This window comes from Chinchilla lanigera, unplaced genomic scaffold (assembly GCF_000276665.1).
Source record: "Chinchilla lanigera isolate Chin_1 unplaced genomic scaffold, ChiLan1.0 scaffold00152, whole genome shotgun sequence".
NCBI lineage: Eukaryota > Metazoa > Chordata > Mammalia > Rodentia > Chinchillidae > Chinchilla > Chinchilla lanigera.
In genome coordinates, this window is record NW_004955553.1 from 456,968 (window position 1) to 476,325 (window position 19,358).

Below are 19,358 nucleotides of genomic sequence, written 5' to 3' on the forward strand. Positions count from 1 at the left end.
ACAGTTATAGTGGGGTGGATGGTTTTATGTATGTATGCATGTGTATGTATGTATGTGTGTATGTACATGTGTATAGAGAGATGGACAGTTATAGTGGGGTGGATGATTTTATGTATGTATGCATGTGTATGTATGTATGTGTGTACGTACATGTGTATAGCGAGATGGACAGTTATAGTGGGGTGGATGGTTGTACACATGCACATACATAAAGGAATGGATGGAGGAAGGAGGGGCTCAGTTGGTCCTGGTCCAAGTTCTGCATGGATCCCTCCCCTGCGTTCCATAATCTCTCCACCTCACTATGGCCCCCAGGCCCAAGTGTCCTCCTGTTCTCTCCACCCACTTTGCCACATGGGCCTCCTGGGTCGCTCAGGGAGCCCTGCTTGAGTGGGCAAGCACGTGTGTCTGTATCTCACACAGGCACAAGCGTGCCCACGCACATTCATGGACAACTGCAGAGAGGGGCTGCTAAGAGGGAGGTGGTGCAGCCAATCCGTGCAGGGCAACAGACCGGAGGAAGGCGGGGGACAAAGGTGGGGCCCAGGGCTCTGGGGGACCCTTCACACTCAGGCAGGAACAGACGAGGCTTCCGTCCAGCGTTCCCCGAAGTGCTGCGTGTTCACCTCCCTGCCACAATGGCAAATGAACACACACGTCTGTAGGGCCGAGTTAACCTCACTAACACATTCCCCCAAGAGCAGGAAGTGTGGTTCTGGGGCCCCGCTGGATGTGGCCTAGAACTTGTTCTTTGTTAGAGTTAAAAGGTTCTGTAAATTATGTATTCCACTTCAGAATATGTTCATTGCTTTTCTTTATCTTAAAATCATTTTAAACTCATGAGTTATGTCATGCATACAAAAGAGTGTGTATGATTCCATGGATAGTTTAAAAAGAATAATATTCACATACCAACCACCCAGCTTAAAAGCCAGATCACAGCCAACATGCTGTCCCCTTCCCAGGGTCCTTCCCCTCCCCACATCCTCGCAGGGCTAATTTCTCTCTTGAACGCAGTGGCGATGATGGCCAAGCTTTTTTCTCCATCTCCCCATTTTCAAGTGCCTCCTGAAACAATTCATGGCTAATTTAGCTGCTTTAAGCCCTTACCCCTGAGGTTATTTTGTAGGTAGCCTTCTGTGATATGTTTCTCGGGGCAACATGACTTTGTTCACTCTAGCCAGACCCTTACCTTTAATTTAGTCATGTTCATGGCTGTGTGGCGTTCCACGGGTCACAATGACACATGCTGTGCCTGCATGGCCTGATCCGCATGCTTTGCTCTCCTGCTAAGAATGCAAACGGCTTCTTGGGGCTCACTGGTACACAGGCTGTGAGGGTCTCTAGGGGCTGTACTCCAAAATAGAGCAGCTGGGCTATAGGGTATGTGTGTGTTACTTTTACTCATAATGTAAAGTTGCTCAAATTTCATCAGTTTACCAGCTCATCCTCCGGCTGGCCAGCAGTGGTATGGGCTTCCTCCCGTATGTGTTCTGGCTGCCCTCTTGGGTCTTGCCAGTTTGGTGGGCATGGAGGGACATTTCATTGTGGTTTTATGTGTGTGTTGTGAAAACCTGTCTTCCTCCAACCAGATCCGATCGCGCCTCTGCCCCCAAGACTTCCACCTCGTTCTGACTACAGCTTGGGGTGCCCGTCTCTCCCACTCGCCTCCTGCTACTCTCTGCTTCCTCATCCACTCTAGCCACCTCAGCCTCAGAAGCCCAGGACTGCCCCGGGCCCTTGCACTTGCTTTTCTCTGACCAGGAATGATCTTCCCTTCTTCCTTTGAGACTCTGCTCACTGTCATCTCCCCAGGGTAGTCACCCTCCAGACAGTGTCAGTTAAGAGCCCTGCACCCATCCTCCATCTCTCTTACTTGTCTTTGTTTTTCCCATATTTCCCTTTAAGGACATCATACATCATATTCTACATTCACCTTTTAGCTTTCATCTCCCCACTACTTTCACTGAGGACAGGGACAGGTGTCCTGGTTTTATCTTCTATCGTGTCTTCACTGCGTAGCACAGTGCTGGGCCTATAGTGGGGCACCATGCAGCTATGACGGTTGTTACAGGTAGAGGGGATGACCAGACAGATGCCACGATGGTATCCTGTGCGGCTGCGCGTCCCTGATGGCCTGCACCAGTACTCACGCCTCGGATGGGGGAGCGTGAACAGCGGTCCATGGAGGTGTCTGGGGCATTGCCAGCCCCCGGGACTGCAGCTGATCCCACAGGTCCTCCCCACTGTAGGTGAGGGACTGCCAACCTGCTGCTTAGCAGGGGAAGATGGCGGGGCTTTTGGGGTGGGCAGGGCCCTTGCCCCGGTGTGTGGCTGAGTCTAGTGCTGGGGGGTGCGTTTCCAAGTCAGAGTCATGCCTGTGAGGCCTGGGGAGGGGCTGGGGCCATCGCTCAGGCGAGAACACAAAGGTTCCTGCAGAACCTGGGTATGGCAAACCGCAGGCTCGGGGAAGTCTGTGGATGCTGGAGCGCTCTCCCAACCCTCTTGGCCATTCACCACACTCGTTGAATGCCAGAAATTTATGGTGACTTTAAAAATACAAAGAAGAGGCTCTGTGTGGGGACAGGAAGGGTGCTGGGGGGGGGAGATGTTTTATTGACTTGCTCTTAATTGCTGTAATTAAAAACATGTAAAGAATCTTTCTGTAACGACTTTGCCATTATCATTAGTTGTTAGCACAGCTGCCTTATTAATTTCTCATTAGAACCCAATTCATAGGCCCTCTTTGGGAAGGGCTGGGAGCCAGGGTGGAGCCTGCCTGGATCCACGATCCCTGGAAAGAGGTGCAAAGGACAATAGCCACCACCGAACTGGCTGCTTGCAGGAGAGGGACAAAACCTTCTCATGGGAAGAGGAAAGAGCCAGAGAGGGGAGGCTCTGAAAGAAGCAGCTACGCCCTATCCACGCTCATGAAGGCGGAGGGACAGGCAGACAGAGGCAGAAGCCTGTGTGAGCTGTGGGACCAAGATCGAGTTGGGTGAGTGAGGATCCCACTCACAGGTCACGCAAGCTCAGGTTGAGGACTGAGCAGGAGGGCTCCTTAGACTACGTACCTTGCGCCCTATCTGCCTCCCCTGGTCCCAGCCCTGCAGAGCAGAGGAGAGGCAAGGAATGGCTGTACTTGCATAGATCGAATGGAAGGTTGTCTATGTTTATTCTAGGTTGCCTTTCCTGGCTGACATCTTGGAGGGACAGAAGTCTGCTCTCCCCCGGTGTCATCCAGGCAAGGGACCATTTGCAATGGTTTGTGGGCACTGATTCATTAATCCTCGCAATCACCCAGCCAAACAGGGGCTCATGGTAGCATTTCCTTTTATACATGAAGACATGAAGCTATGGAGAAGTTAGGAACTTGCCTAAGGTCACACAGCTTGCAAAATATGAGCTGGCGTTTGACCAGGGGTCAAGGGTAGGTTCATGGCTGTACCCTACGGAAAATACCAGGCTCAATCGGTCCTTAGTGAAGGTCTTCTGCCCTCCACAGGTGCATCTGGTGTGGCCACACCCACCCTGCAGCTCTAGGGCAGTAGGGCCCCTGTGGGCCTGAGGCAGGGACCACGTACCTGTCTGGCCTGGTTTCTAGGGAGGACCACTCACCACGTGTCCCATGCTGGGTTTCCGACTGTGTGAGCAGGTGTGCATATAGGCTGCGGGTTAGGGTCTGGGTCTGGGGCTCTTGGATCCCCATCATGCTCAAAGCAAGGAGTATCTCAGCCATGTAGATGATGACCTCCCTTCCTTCCCCCTTTTCATCAGCACAGCCAACCCAGGAGGCAGTGTCATCACGTCTCAGGGACTCAATGCTGGAAAGTTCCTATTGTCTCCATGAGTCTAGGGCTTGGAGCAGATGCCCCACCCTACACCTGCCACAGCCTGGACTCCTGTGTCCTGTATGGCATTTCCAATTGCACACATAGACACACATACACATGCGCACACCCCTACCCCCCATATCATTTGCTCCTGTACACAGGTAAGGTGCAGATCCACCCAGACTTGTGCATCCATACACACAATTGGGAACACATACTACAAATACATGGATACACATATGCACACACTCATGTGCATACACAGATACATGCGATGCATGGGTACACACTTGCACACACATATGTTTTCTCAAAGGCACAGGTGAATGGAAAGGCAGACTGACTCAGATACATGACTCAAGCTCATGTGCATGGGGCACACATATCCACATGCACAGATTTGCATGTATAATGATTCTCCTTGCACACTTCAAGGAAGAGGCAGATGACCCTCACAAGCATGTTTGCACACACTGTGCTAACACATGCACCTGCAGTCTCTGCAAAGGCCCAGCCACACCTTGCCCTGCACACTGAACCCTCAGATGGGCTAAATGAAACTCCATGGGCATCCTCGGGCACTGACAGCTGGCCACAGCCCAGTGCTGGGAGCCCAGGTTTACTCCTGTGGCATGAGCTGGGCATGAGCTGGATTGTCTTTGATTTATGGGACAAGCATCCTCCGCTTTGATTACAGCTGTTTTCCATAATTATTATAAACACTCGGTCTCACATGAGATTTGCTCTTAGATCTCTCTCCACGGCTTCTGAGAAGCAAGTTTGGCCTGCGTTAGTTCAGAGTCTGCCCCATGGGCTCTGATGAGGGAATGGCCTTTTTTTTGTGAAATTTTAGGGCTCAGTAAGGATTCTCATATCCCCATACCCTAAAATGTGGACTTGGACCTCCCTCACTAACAGATTTAGAATGAAGCAGCCTATAACGTGTCCCTTTTCCAGCAGACAGAAATAACTGAGGAAGGGACAGTTCTGAGTGGGGGATGCTGAGTTACGGGGCGAGGGCCTAGTCCCTGGAGTTCTTTGATGCCATCTTCCCTTCTGTAGCTGAGGCAGACTTCCTAGAGATAGATGGTACTGGGGAGAAGGCCGTCACCCCCAGAGGCTGGAGAGGGCCTGCCACTTTAGCCTCCGCCCACTCGGCCCAACTGGGAGCCCTGATTCATCATTTCCCTCTCCTTCTCTGAGCTCTAGTTTCCCCACTTGAGACTCCACCTAAAACCCCCTGGAGATCACTTTGGCCCCAAGCTGCTCCAAGGCTGAGTGAGTCAGAAGACGGAAAAGTCAAGGTCATGGGAGCTCTGGGAAATCTGCCGGCAAGAGTTCAGTAGCTGGTAAGGTTCAAGTTGGCATTCTAAAGAGACGTCCCCATGTATGAAGTGGTCTTACAGGAAGCCCTAAAAGTCAGTGGCAAAGCCCACTTTCAAGAAACCAATGGGCCACTCCTATTTAGAGAGCACAGAAGAGGTCTCCCTCTTGTGGAACCAACAGGGCCAGGGATCTCTTGACTGGCCTCTCACAGGGTTACAGAGCCAGAAGATGCATAAGCCACTGATCAGCTGTGTGACCTTTCGGAGCTCTCATCCTGTCTCTGGGCATTGGTTCTACCAAAGGTAAGACGCAGGGACCTGCCAGGATAGATGGAAAGGGCCACCACTGGCCCAAGGCAGTGGATTTGACTCTGCCCAGGGTATGGTGGGTGGGTGTGGGCCCTGTAGATCCTCTCCTGGCCCCAGGTCCCTGTCATACTCACAGGCCACTTGGACCTCGGTCTGCCGCTGCAGCAGGGCCCCCATCCGGTTCCGAACAACACAGCGGTAGAAGCCAGCGTGGGTGCGATCCAGGCTGGTGATCATGTACCTAGGGGATAGACAAGACAGCCAGTGAACAAGGCAGGCAGAGGCAGGGTGCAGAGGTCAGAGTGGGTTTAGGGTCAAAGGTCACAGGGTCACCTTTTTTGTAACTAAGAGCACCAGGGGAGCTCTTGACCCCTGGGCTCTGTCATGGGATTACAGAAAGGTCCTTATAAATAATGGGTCCTTCCCACAGACAACTAGGCTTTGCATGGCCTGCACTTCCCCAAGGAGGAGCTGTGCCTGAGTCTGACCCTGCCGTGGCCAGGCTACCTAGAGCTGTGCTGGCTTCCTGGGAGGCTGCTGACCTTCCCTGCCTGACTCTTGGTGGGTGGTGTCCTTCCCTGCCTGTGACACACATGACCGAGGGGTGGGGGCATCTGGATTTGGGCCAGGCCCAGGACTGTGCTGTCACATTACTTGAAATGGATGGGGTAACAGAGGCAGGGAAATTTATACATTTCGCCAAATGCTCTGTTGGCCCTTCCTTAACATCACAGGCAGCTCCACCACAGCTCAGTAGAGGGAAGGCAGAGTCTTCTGTGACAGGCCACGTTCTGCATGCATGATTTCAAGCCAGCCCTTTAGCAGCTGGCTCCTGGGACTCTTGCTACCGAGAGAGCTACAGAGTCTAGACAGGAAGAAGGTGGCTGAAGAGCAAGTGTATGGCATGCTTACCTGGCCGAGATGGTCCGTGAGAGGGGTTTCTGACAGCGAGACATAGGTGGCTGGGATCAGCCGTATAGAGAGGACTGGGGACCAGGTCTTAGTTGTCCTGGTGACCCTGGGTGATCCTTTTTCCCATTCCTGGGCAAGGTCTAGCAAGATCCTCAGAAGGATAAGGATTTGGGGTTAGGATATCTTTCCTCAGTCTTTGGGTGTCCTAGGGTTTGCCGGTCTGCTTTGGCGGACAAGTTCATTGTCACTTGTCCCTAGGGCACATCAAGCCTGGGATTCCCAGAGTGGCTAGTTTTATTTTACATGAGTCCTAGCCATGTCTATCAGCATCACCATGATCATCACCATCATCATCGCTTTCACAGTGTCGATATACCGCTGCCCTCATCTGCACGCCGTCTCTGCTTTGGACTCTGTATTAAGTATTTTTCATACATTTCTTCATTTCACACAGCAGTTCCCAGACTATTGGATATCATGGACCGGTAACACTTAAAAAAATGGGGCTCGTCATAAGACTGTCAACTTTTTACTTTGCTAAGATCATTAAAACCAGCGAACCAAACAGCAAAACAGAATCAAGCAACAAACGCTTAAAAAAAAACTAAAAGGAATAATATTAAAAAGTGCCAGGGAGAGAAAAATAAATAGGTATGGTCAGCATTTTATTTAAAAAGGACATTTCTGAGATGACAAAAAAGAAACCTAATTTCAGCATAGAGGCAATTTTAACAAAGTTTTAAACTTCAGTTTTATGCAAAGCCCACTATAGTAGCCTGACAGTTCTTATTTCACATGCACAGTTGCCAGCTGTCACAGGTCGGCATTTGACAGCTTTTGACTTAATCCCCACACTAACACCATGGAGGAGGAGGTACCCCGTTTTAGAGAGAAGAAATTGAGGTTCTTAAGTACCTTGGCACTGACTGTAGTTTCACACGCAATAAGAAGCTGGGCTAGCGGCCCGTTGAGCCTGACTCCAAGCCTGGATGTGAGCCAAGTGATGCTGAGATCACATCTCCCAGGACCCCACTGTCCATGCTAGATCTGCCCACACCTGGCTCGCAGCTGGGCAGGTGCCACGTTTGCTCCGGCTCTGCAGCATTAAGCAGCGCCTCTGGCTGCCCGCGCCCCTTATCTCTGCCAGTGGCTGCAGCTCTTATCTGTCCCTTGCTACTGTGTGCAGTGATGACGGGGAGATAACGGGCACCCAAGCTCTGGCAAATCTGTCTGCTTCTTTCCCTTCATCCTCAACCTCATCCCAAGTGCTCACTCCTGCCTGCCGCTCCGTCTCTCCCAAGGCAAGAAGGCAGTTTGGGGAAAACTGTTTGTCTCTCCAAAGTGATGGGTGACCTGAGGGGGGCAATGAAAATAGAGATAGGCTGGAAGGGCTCCCCACCTTTAGAAATGGAATCAGATAGGGTTAAAAAGCACCAGGGGAAGGAAAATACATAGAAACGACTGCTAAACTCATGAAAAGATGCTCAGCCTTTGTTGTGATGAAAGAAATTCAAAGCAAAGTAAGATAATGGTCCCTCTACGTCAGATTGCCAATGACTTTCAGAGACAGCCGGTGTAGGCAGGCAAGAGTGAATGGGTGTGTCCACAGGTCTGTCGGTGGCACAGTAACTTGGCCCGGCCCTCGGAGAAACATCTCTCATTCTCTGAATATGTGAGCTCTTTGACCCAGGACTTGCCGCCTGGGCCCTGGCCTTTTAGATATACTTGCAACAATGTGATAAAAATATGTTCCCAGTAGCATTACTTTTAATCACAGTGATAAACAAAGAAAAACTGGAAGCAAACTAAAATTTTCATCAACTAAGAATTGGACCAATAAAAAAGTGCTGCAGCCCAGGCATGAATGAATACTCATACAGGATGAAACAGAAAGTTCTCGAGAGATATGTGAGTGTGGAGGAATTATGGGAGTAAAGCCAGAAGGTCACAAGAGGCTAAATAAGATCACAGCTGACCGTTAAGAACAAGAGTAATGATGACACGATATGAGCTGCCATTGAGTAATTCAGGGTACCGAATCCCGTTTTGTGTTTTGGATCATGCGTGCAAAATGACCCAATAAAAATAATTTAATATTTTTGCCACTGCCCCTCGAAAGTCAAAGAGCGCTATGATGATATGCTATTTGGCATGTTACCATCTGAGTACATTGAAATAGTGAGTATATTTACGTGCATATATGCAAATGCGCATATACAAACACACATGCATAGAATCACACTAATACAACCATGTGTACATAAAAATTTTTCCAGAGATGGCGCATTCAGAACGTGTTATCTCCCTTTTGGGAGAAGTATCCAGTACAACTAGGGAGAGGAACTCCTATTTTCTGATTTTATGTCTTTCTGTGCCATCAGAGTTTTATCGTGTACATATACTGCTTTTATTTTAAAAATAAAATGTAAAAAATGCACTTTGTTTGTATAATTTAAGTATACATTATAAAAAAGGCACCAGGGACTCATTGGATCTGGATTTGTTTGCTGATGCCAGTGAGGCATGGTGAAATTTAAACTTTAATAAGCCAATTTTGGTGGAAGACTCTGTCCATTCACTTCAGCCAGACCCCACATGAGGCCATGAGGAAGGTGACAGGCTGTTGGTCTGTCCCTTCCCAAGGCCTCCCTCTGTCCCTTTGTGATGGGAGGCAGGGGCTCTGCCAGCAATGCGCACTCTCTCTTGCCCTTCTAACCTTCCTTTCCCTCTTCCTGAGCTCCCTCCTTGCCTGGGAGACCTATTTTGGGCTTGCAGTTGACATTACTTAAAGTAACAGTTCCACCCACTACCTTTCCTGTCAGGGAGCCCACTTCACTCTACCCAAACTGCAGTTCAACTCCCAGCACCTAGGCGGGTAGAAGAGGCAGTTGGCTAGTCTCTTGCCTGGTGAATCCAGCACCCAGGAAACACCCCTGATAATGACAGCACTCCCCGTCCCCTGGGCTGCCAGGACACACTCAGCCCACAGCTGTGCCCGTCCCATCCACCCATGGCAGCTGGTTAGGCAGGGAACTGGAAAAGCCCACCCCTGTTTGGGTCTCCACCAGGGACAGGATGGAAGCAACGTCTTCCAGACCTGACCCACCCAGGAGTAAGTGTGACATGGCAGGAAGCACCAGGACTTCCAAATAGGGGAGATGTCAGCTTGACTTTCATTTCTGCCCATTCTGGGAAACTTATGGACCAGTGTGGGCCTCAGTTTCCATATCTGTAAAGTGGGAATAATAATGGTTTCTTTGATTGGAGCATCTCCAGGCAACGTGCAATGTGCATCACTTGGTGCTATGCAAATGCTTATTGAGTGAGACAGCAAATATAAGTCATTGGGGAAGATACTGGGGGTGCGGAAAGGCTCATGGGAGGAACAAGATGGTGTAGCAGGAACCTTCTTCCCCCAGAGTGGGTGTCCACTGAGGGCTCCATGCCCAGCCCCAGAGGAACATAGATTCCCTCACCTAAATATTCCTGGACTTCCAAACTCCCAGCCCAGTCATCTCCTTTTGCACCCTCAAGGTGGAGGGGCCTGAGCCTGGCTCCTCCAGGGAGAGGAGCTGTGATGGCTGGTCAGCGGCAGCTTCTTCCTCATTGACTAACAACTTCATGCTCCATCCAGTGAGAGAGGGTTGCAGTGGTGTGGCCTCCAGGGGCCAGGGCACGTTTGGACCTATGCAGCCCCAGGGCCCCTTTAAAGAACCACTTGCTTTATTTATTATTATATTATTTAAGGTAAGTGTTGCCACATGCTTCAAAATTCAAATACAAGAAAAATTACACAGTAGGGAGTCCCTCCCACCCTTGTGCTCCAGCTGCCCATCATCCCTGTAAGAAATGCATTGCTGTTCATTTCTGGAGTATCTTTCCAGAGTTCTTTGTGCAAACGCAAGCAAATTCAAATTTCAATCCTTCCCCTTTATAAACTGGAGACTCAGCCTCCCTTTTTGCCCCTTGCGTTGTGCAGGTGACGGTGCACCTTGGAGATCTTCCCCTAGCTGCACATAGAGCCTCCTCTGGCTTTTTAACAGCCGCAGAGCATGGATGAATCTTCTGGATGGAGACAGCTTTGCTCTCTCCCAGTTAGACGGTCCAAGAGTGGCTTGGAGGCTGGGGATAGCAAGGGGTGGCAAAGGGGGTTACACCAAGAACCCACACCCACCCTTATCTTTGGCACCGAGAGTCCTGATTTAACCTGGCAGGAAGTGGCTGGGCAGTCCACTGTTCCGAGATAAGGAGAGGGGCTCAGGGTGAAGGGCACAGTGTGACAGTGGCGTAAGAAGCCGGGACAGATAATTGGATTTTTAGAGACAAGAAGAGAGGGGAGAAAATAACTGCCTAACAAATGTGGCATCTTCTCCAGCACACGGGGAAACACACAATGCCCTTTTTGGTTCGAGTCCTTGAGTGTCACAGTTGATATTTAAAATGATTCTTACTCACATTAAATAAGATATTTCAATTCCACGAAGCTGTCAGGAGCTGATGCGGACACCAGAAATAATAGGCCCACTCTTCTTGTATTGTCCTGGTTAATAAATCAGATCCCTGGAGATGCATGTGGTAATGCTCACAGGGAGGAAGGGCGAGTGTGCATGTATGCACAGGCGCACACACACAGAGCACACTCATGCATGCCCACTGGTGTGCAAGGCACTCACACAACACTGCTGTGCCCGTACACACACTCATGGATGCAACCAGCATGCAGACTTAGACACACGCACACACACACACCGATGCACACATGTATGTGCACACCCATGAATGCACACTCATCACACATGCTCTCATTAAGCCTCTTCTGAAGTGCTCAGGGAGAATGCAGCTGGGTCACCACGTCCACATCCACAGCCTGCAGGTGTCAGCACAGATGGTTGAGCCAACACAGGTTCTGGGTACAGCAATGTACAGCTGAGCTTGGGGGCCCAGGCTTTCTTCCCTTTTCCCATGGGCTTTTGGGCAACAAGCAGGAAAGGTAGCAAGCACCATGGTGTGTGCATGTGTGTGTGAGTTCTTAGACCCCTGTGAGCACACAGCAAGCCCACTCCTGTAGCAGAGGGCACAGGTGGCACTGAGACCTGGCCAGCTGGAAATGGATCGGCTCTGTGTTAGGAATTTGCTATTGCAAAGGTCCTTCAGGAAAGAAGGCAGAACTCTGCCCATGGTGACTCAAGGGGAAAAGTCTGTGTACCAGATAATAATAATAACCATAAAGTATCATTATGCAATTAACATGATAATAACCAGTACCATTATTACAAGAAATGTCCCTGTTCTAAGGCCTTAACACATATCAACTCATTTAGTCCTCACTACCCTAATGGAGGCAGAACTGACATAAACCCCAGTTCACAGATGAGAAAACTGGAGGCCGGAGCTTAGCAGGAACTTGTCCTGGTCCCACATCTAATAGGTACCCAGTGTGTTGGTGGAGTCCGGTACATGGACAACACGGACTTCAACTGGATGTGCACCCAGCAGCTTGGGGTCTTGAATTCCTGGGGCTCACTGTGAAGAGGAACAGGTGGGCTGCTGATTCTCCTCCTCCTTACACGTGGAAAGATTGTGCATGGAGGGAAAGGGGGTGCTGTTGAGTAGGGCCGAGAATCATATCTGGAACATGCTAATAAGCCATTGCTAAGGACTGGCCAGTCTAGTAGTGTAGGGGCTCGGGAAGAAGGAGCAGGATGGGGCAGGCGGACCCTTAAATGGCTCTTTTGAGAATGCAGGGCTGGGGGCAGTCAGAGCTATGCTGTTCTGGGTGGAAAATCCCTGGGGACGCTGCGTTTCTGCTCTGGAAGCAGCCCCAAGGATCCCGAATTCATGAATTCAGTGAGAGGTGGGGTGAATGAGAGGGAAGGAAGGCGAGAGAGAAGGAGAACCAAGAATGGTGTCAGGATGCACCCCACGGAGGGAGCGGTGAGGCAATTCAGGAACAGTGATTTCTGTCCTATTTTAAGCAGTTTCCCATGCAAGCTGTATTTCCCCTCCCGCCTCTTCGGTGAGAGTCTGACACGCACGCTGGCTTCTGCTACTGATACTTGGGTGGATGCTGCGCTCCTGGCTCAGTGGGTAGGCAGGCTGAAGAGGAGGAGCAGCCTGGGGAAGCCAGGGTTGCCAGAGGACTGAGGAGCAAGAGATTTTCAAGGTGGCAGGTGGGCCTGGAGTTGTCCTTTACAGAGGACAGACCTTTAGATAGTAAGGGACCTGGCGGCCCTCAGCAGTGGAGGGGAGTCTGGGCATGATGCGTTCCCCCGAGTACCTAGAACCCTCAGGGTGCAGGGGTGGTGCTTGCAGAGCACAGAATGGTAGGTGTCAGCTTGACTGAGCAAGGGGATGCCCAAATAACTGGCCAGGCATGATTTCTGGGTGTGTCTGTAGGGGCTGGTTCGGGAGGAGATTAGAGTTGGAACTGGTGGACCCAGTAGAGAAGATGGCCATCACCCACATGGGTGGGCGTCATCCAATCTCAGAGGGCTAGAGTGAAACAAAAAGGCAGAGGAAGGAGGAATAGGCTCTGTCTTGAGTGAGGATGTCCATCTTCTCCCCTCAGACTTTGGAGTTCCTGGTTCTCAGACCTTTGGCCTCAGGGACTGATCACCATGACCTACCAGCTTCTCAGACTGGGTGTCACCATGGCTTTTCTGGGTTTCTAGCTTACCAGCAGCGGACTGTGAGACTGTCTGGCCCTTGTGAGCTTGTGAGCTAATTCCTGTAATAACCCTCTTGTCTGTGCCTCTGATATAGCATACCTCATAGTGAATATACACTGGCTAGAGGGATGCTGGGTCAGACATCAGGGTCCACTGAGACCTCCACTGGTCCACACAGGCATGGGGCAGACTGCACTCACCTTTGTGATAGAGACGGAGGGGTGAAGGCAGCAATCAGTCCTGGCTTGACTGACAGGTGGCAGGAGCACTACAGCACACAAGGACCATGCTGGGCATGGCAGAGGGTCCTCATAAGGACCCGTCCTGCCTGTGGGAAGTGGGAGGCTGCCAGCTGGCCCCACTCTGCAGCTCAAGGAAATTTCTGGAAGCTGTGGGTAGAAGCTGTTGCCTTCACCCATCCCCGAGCTGCCAGCCCTCAGGGCCTCTCTCTGCTTTCAGCCCTGTGTCTCCTCCAGGCGCCTTGGCCAACCTTCCTCCAGGGTCCTCTCCTGCCAGTCCTGGTGTTTATCACAACTTAATGTCCTCTTTCCTTTTAGTGTCCCACCCCAGACACATGTGCCCAGAATACACATGATCCCTGAACATTTTCCAGATGAATGAATTTGAAATGGCCAGTGCAGAAGGCCAAACAATGGCCCTAAAGATGTCGATGACCTAATCCTCAGAGCCCGTGAATGTCATTTTACATGGTATCATGGATTAAATTACGTCTCCCCCAAAGGGAGGTCACAGTCCTAACTCTGGACTCCTGTATGTGTGACCTTATTTGGAAATAGCATCTTTGCAGAGATGATCAAGTCAAAGTAAGGCCACTAGTGGGGGCTTCAACCAGCATGACTGGCGTTCTTGGAAGAGGAGCAGAGATGCAGAGACTCAGGGAGAAGGACATGGATGAGGGGGCAGGGACTACAGGACCGCAACCGTGAGCCACAGAGGGCCGTGGACTGGAACATACTTGCCCCTGGAGCCTTAAGAGAGGCCACAGCTTGTAACACCTTGATTCCCACCTTTGGTCTCCAGAACAAAGAGAATAGGCTACTAAAAGTTATAGCTGTCTGGCTTGTGGTAACTGTTGCTGCAGCCACAGGTCACCAACCTACTAGGTAATAGGGACTCACACCTATGATCACAGATGCTAAGGTGAGAGGTGATTTTGGATGAATTGGGGCCCAAGGAAGTAACCAGGCAGAGGCAGCAGAGCCACAGCAAGAGGAGGACAGCTGATGATGGAAGCAGAGGTATGAGGTATGGGGCCACGAGCCAAGGAATGGGGGCACTTCTGGAGGCTGGACAAGGTGAGGACATGGCCCTCCCCAGGGCTCCAGAGGAACCAGTCCTGCCCACACCCTGGTTGTAGGAACTCTGCTCTCTAGTGTTGCAGTGGAACATATGTACTTGTTTTAACTGGGTGTGGTTTGTGATAATTTGACACAGCTGCTGTAGAAAACTAACATAGGAGGCTTCCTCCAGGTGCGGGGTGGAGCTAGGCCTGGGACTTTCTCCAGTAGGGTGGAGGGTAATAGCACTGTACAAGGAAGCTATCCATTCTCTGAAGAGTGAGTAGCCATAGGGCTGAGCCTGGCTGGTGCCTGAAGGCAATGCTCAGATGAAGACGCAGCCTATGGGCTGTACAGCCTGCATCTGAGGGGCGGTTGCTCAGAGGTGTCTGCAGGCCTCCAGCCCCAGTCTCTGCCACCCCAGCCTCCCCTGAGGCACTCACAATGCTCCGACTGATCCCCAGGCCCAGTAGTCAATGAGAGGGATGGTGGTGTTACAGATCTGGGGGCACTAACACCCTGATAGCCCTGGCATTGGCCCTGGGCCAGCTAACTACACTTGATGACTAAGGACAGGACTTCATTAAGCCGCCATCCGTCAGCCCAGTGATCCTCGCAGAAGTCTGGCTGGGTGAGACACAGGCGTGGGAGCTTCATAGGCCAACAGGGTGAAACAAGGGAGGGCTGGGAGTCAGGATAGCCACTTGGCAATGGTGGCTGGGACAGTCACTGCTCGGGGAAAAAGCAAGGACCCTCCCTGCAATAGGACACACATGACTAACATGTGTTCTGATCCAAATACTTGCCACACACGATCAAGTTCATTACCATGTTAACCGCAGGTGGAGGAGACCCCTCTCTCCATTCTATAGCCAGGAGACCTGGGCTCAGAGAGGCTGAACATATTTCCTTTGGTCACCCAGCTAGGAAGCGGCAGAGCAAGATTCAATTTCGGGTCCACCTGATCCCAGAAGTGTCCTTGCCCCATGCCTGTCCCCTTGATCCATCCTAGGGCCCTTGGTATCATGTAGAGTACATCTTTCCTCTACTTGTGGCCTCACACCCCAGCGAACTGCCCAGACTTTGCCAGGGCCCACGGGCTGTGACTGGGCTCCAGGTGGGAATCACTCCTCAAAAGGGACAACAAGAGTCAGAAGACTCGGGGACCACCTTGCAAAGCGATGAGTGACACAGGTTGTTTTCTTTGTTTTTTTTTTTTTTGGTTTTTCTCTGGTACCAGGAACCGAACTCACGACCTTGCGCTTGCCAGGCAGGCGCTTTTGCCGCTGAGCTAAATCCCCAGCCCTGTTTGTTTGTTTTTAATTGCTAGAAGCAGGAAAGGATGAAGAGCCAGAAGGAACCATACTTGTCCAGGGTGCAAAGAGTTAAAGCTTCAAGGGGTCTCAGCGTGATGTTTACAAAGAATAACTGGAAAGAAGAGATCCTGAGGTTTGGGGGTAGTGGTTATTATTTCAAAAACAAATAGAAAAGCAAGCCTCTCACTCTGGTGAATTTTGCTGGGGAATTTCCCCCGTTGCTCCCTGGGGCCTCTGCTCAGGAGATCAGCCCTCCATCTGCTCTTCACTTGCTTGGGGCTGAGGTGGGCTTCTTTGTCTTGGGCTCCTGGCACCTGGATGAAATTCATTACGATCCTTTTCATGCAGAGGTGAATCAGAAAGAAACCAAATTAAAACAAGCTGATAAAAAGCCTGCCTGCAAACCAGTTCTCTTTAGCCAAGTGGCTGGTGCTTCGTGGTCTAATCACACAGGCTGCACATCAGCCGCCTCTTCCCTTCCTGTAGCTATTGGGTCCTCAATCCAAGAAACACGACCTGTCTGGAGCGGGACACAGGTCAATGGGACACCCCAGGGTGGATTAGTTTTCTTGGACAGCTGTAACAAAGTTCCACAAAGAGGGTGGCTTAAAACAACAGAAGATTCTCTCATAGCTCTGGAGGCCAGAAGTCTGAAATGAGGATGCCGCCAGACCACTCTCCCTCTGAAGGATCAAGGGGGACCCTGTGCAGACTTTTCCAGCTCTGACAGCCCCAGGCATTCCTTGGCTGGTGGCCGCATCCCTCAAGGCCCCATTCCCAGAGGGCTTCTTCCCATGTGTCTGTCTTCATGAGGCACTCTCTTCTCTGGGTCTCTCTTTTCCTCCCATAAGGATTCCCTGGACAAGAAGTGGAGTCTCCAGTATGACCTTGTCTAAACAGGCAAGACAGCAATGACCAAAGGACTGAGGGGCACCAGGGGTGGATGGGATTTCTAGGTGTAGGTCCTGGGGAGCCTGGGAGGCTAAGTGAGTGGTGGATGATGGAGACTGGGGCAGTGAGGGCAGGAAAGGCTTTGGGGAGGAGGTCCTGTTCAAGGTTGTCCAAGAGAGTACTGAAGGGAGGGGAGGATGGATGAGAGGTGCCAGGCATGATAAGTAGATGTCAGAAAGCCAGAGAGAGAGAGAGAGAGAGAGAAGAGATGGATTCTGGGAAAGTAGGAGAGGCTGGGCTCTAGATGCCCCTAGTCCCATGGGCCCTAGGCCAGGCTAAGGAGTTTGGGATTTTCCCTGAGGGCAAAAGAACACTCTGAGGGTATCAAGCAAGGTTATAAAACAGGACTTGGCAAACCTCAGCCCATACTCCAAAGCTATAGCCTACAGTCTCTTTACAAGAGGTCCACAAAGAATAGGTTTTAGATTTTAATATTTTTGGACAAAAGGAGAAGAATGGAAATTGTCTGACATTCAAATCTCAGCAGCCATAAATAAAGTTTTGTTGGCCTGCAGCCGCCTGCACACACTGCCTACAACTGCTGTCTTTCCACCACGGTGGAGCTAAACAATCCATGTGGCCCGCAGAGCTGCAAATGGGCACTCGCTGGCACTGTCAAGAAAGGGCTGGGGCGGCACAGAGCCGACTCTGACTGCAGGTGGAGAGTGGAAAGAAGCGGTCAAAGCCACAGGGTCGGCGGCAGTCTTTGCCATAGACCAGCGGAGCGATCGCTTCTCAGACTTTTGGCTTAGATCAAGTGTAGACCAGCGGACAGACCACCGGGAAGACGATGGGGCTGACTGGGCGAGGCTGCGTGATGGCAGGGGAAGACAGAAAGGTGTCACTGACGTCATACTAGGAGAACTTGATGGCCCTGGGGCTCAAGAGGATCTCAGTGCATGCAGGTGGCTGAGGAGGCACAGGCTGACAAGTAGGGAGTGCAAGGCTCTGGGCTAAAACAGCGAGGAACTGGAGTGGGAATGCAGGAGCTGGAGGTAGAGCTGGAGTGGGAATGCAGGTAACGTCTGCACAGGTGACTGATTCTCTTCAGCAGGGCCCAGTCGCCTCCTGGAAGAAGCAAGGTAGGCTGAGAGCTTGGTGACCTGAGGCTAAGGTGCTTCCAGGAAGCCATGAGAGATGGGCCACAAAGCAAGAGGAGCTGCAGGTTCTGGCAGGATGTGATGCTTGGGGTCAGTGGCCAGGGAGGCAAAAACAGCCAGCAAGGAGCTGGCAGATGGACACGAGGGAAGGACTGGCCCAGAGATTGAAGTTTTTCCCAGTCTGGTCACTCATTATGGCCTGGGGAACCCATGGCCTGCTACCATGGTGGGGAGCCGGTCAGAACTGCAGGTGTGTGGCTCCGCCACAGACCCGCTGAGCAGGATCTGCATTCAGGGTGATTCACAGCTGATTCACATGCACAGAACAGTGGCTGGAGAGCAGGAGGTCGGAACTGAAGTTTCAGAGTTGAACAGTTCCAGGTGATGACAAGGGGCAGCGTGCTGCCCTGTCAGTCCTCAGTTTCCTCATCGCTCAGATGACTCTGATGATAGTCCCAAGAGATCACAGTCTTCAAGAGCCCTGAAGGGACCTCACACAACCTGCCTCTACTCCCAGCTCCACCACTTTCAGAGCATGTGACCTCAGACCCGGGATCAAATCTTGTGAGACCTCAGGCAGCCCGTCTGTCTCAGAAAGTACAAGAATAGGCCCTTCTGCTCTGAGGCTTGCTTTGAAAACATTCGTTTGTCCACGCAGTAGCAGACTAGAGAACAACATGAGCATTGTTACTTCTGTGTTTGGTTTTGCACGGTCTTATCTGCAGGAAATGCTCGGGCAGTACAGAAAGCCGACTCTGCAGAACTGAGGCACATAGTGACGCATAAAAGGCACAAAACGCGGTCCCCTCCGGTGTCCTCAGGCCACTGCAGTGGTACCCACCCATGCTTGGCATCACAGCTGGACTTCAGACAGCCTTCTCGCTACCACTGAACAGTAACTCAGGGCTGCAGTCCTTCCAGCGACCACTCCCACAAACAAAGGCAAAAGCATCACATGTATTTTAGCACTGATGCGTTTCTTAACCATTTTACGTGGGTAAAATTATGCCGTCGTCTTTATTAGATTCCTCTTTTGTTTATGTGTTGCTAATGAAGATTCTGAGTGTGGTACCCCTCGCTCCTTTTCCCCAGAAGCACTGTGGTCTTTTGCATCACGTGGGGGATATTTACAAAATATGTGTATCTTATTACGGCAGAGCTGAATGTGAACTGCTGAGCACAATGCTTGAAATTTGGTAGGCAGGACTCTGTACCGAGGTAGGTTATTATTGTTATGAATCACTCCACCCCTCCTGGAGTGCCTACAATGTGCCAGACGCTGCTGAGCCCTGAGTCCTAACATTCATACTGCCAACAAGAGTAGTGACCCCATCATCTCTGTGCATCATGGTGATATCTGTTCCTCCCATCCAGGTGAAAATGTTACTGCTCTTGCTGCTATTTACAACTGCACGGACCCAGCTCCACTCCCGATTCATTCATTCCTGTGACTAGCTACCAAGGCAAAAGGGGGGCTTCCCTGGGGAAGGAGGGGAAGGAGTCAAAAATCCAGGCCCTCAGCATCTCCAAACCCCTGGGAACTTAAACAAACAAATATTTGGTCATCTTTGGGCCGGAATGACTTTGCCACAGCCCCTTTAACTATCATAAAGCACAGAAGCTAATTAACACAGAACAGGGAGAGG

At 51.1% G+C, this 19,358-nt stretch overlaps 1 protein-coding gene across 1 annotated transcript in view; it reads right to left on the bottom strand.

Annotated features, from left to right (window-relative positions):
• Window positions 1–19,358, bottom strand: part of Sdk2 (sidekick cell adhesion molecule 2) — a gene marked incomplete in the record, with an annotated part of 261,617 nt that overhangs the window by 103,778 nt on the left and 138,481 nt on the right. Inside the window, 1 exon segment of the mRNA XM_013508659.1 lies at window positions 5,602–5,708. Within this exon segment, the coding sequence (XP_013364113.1) occupies window positions 5,602–5,708 (107 nt within the window).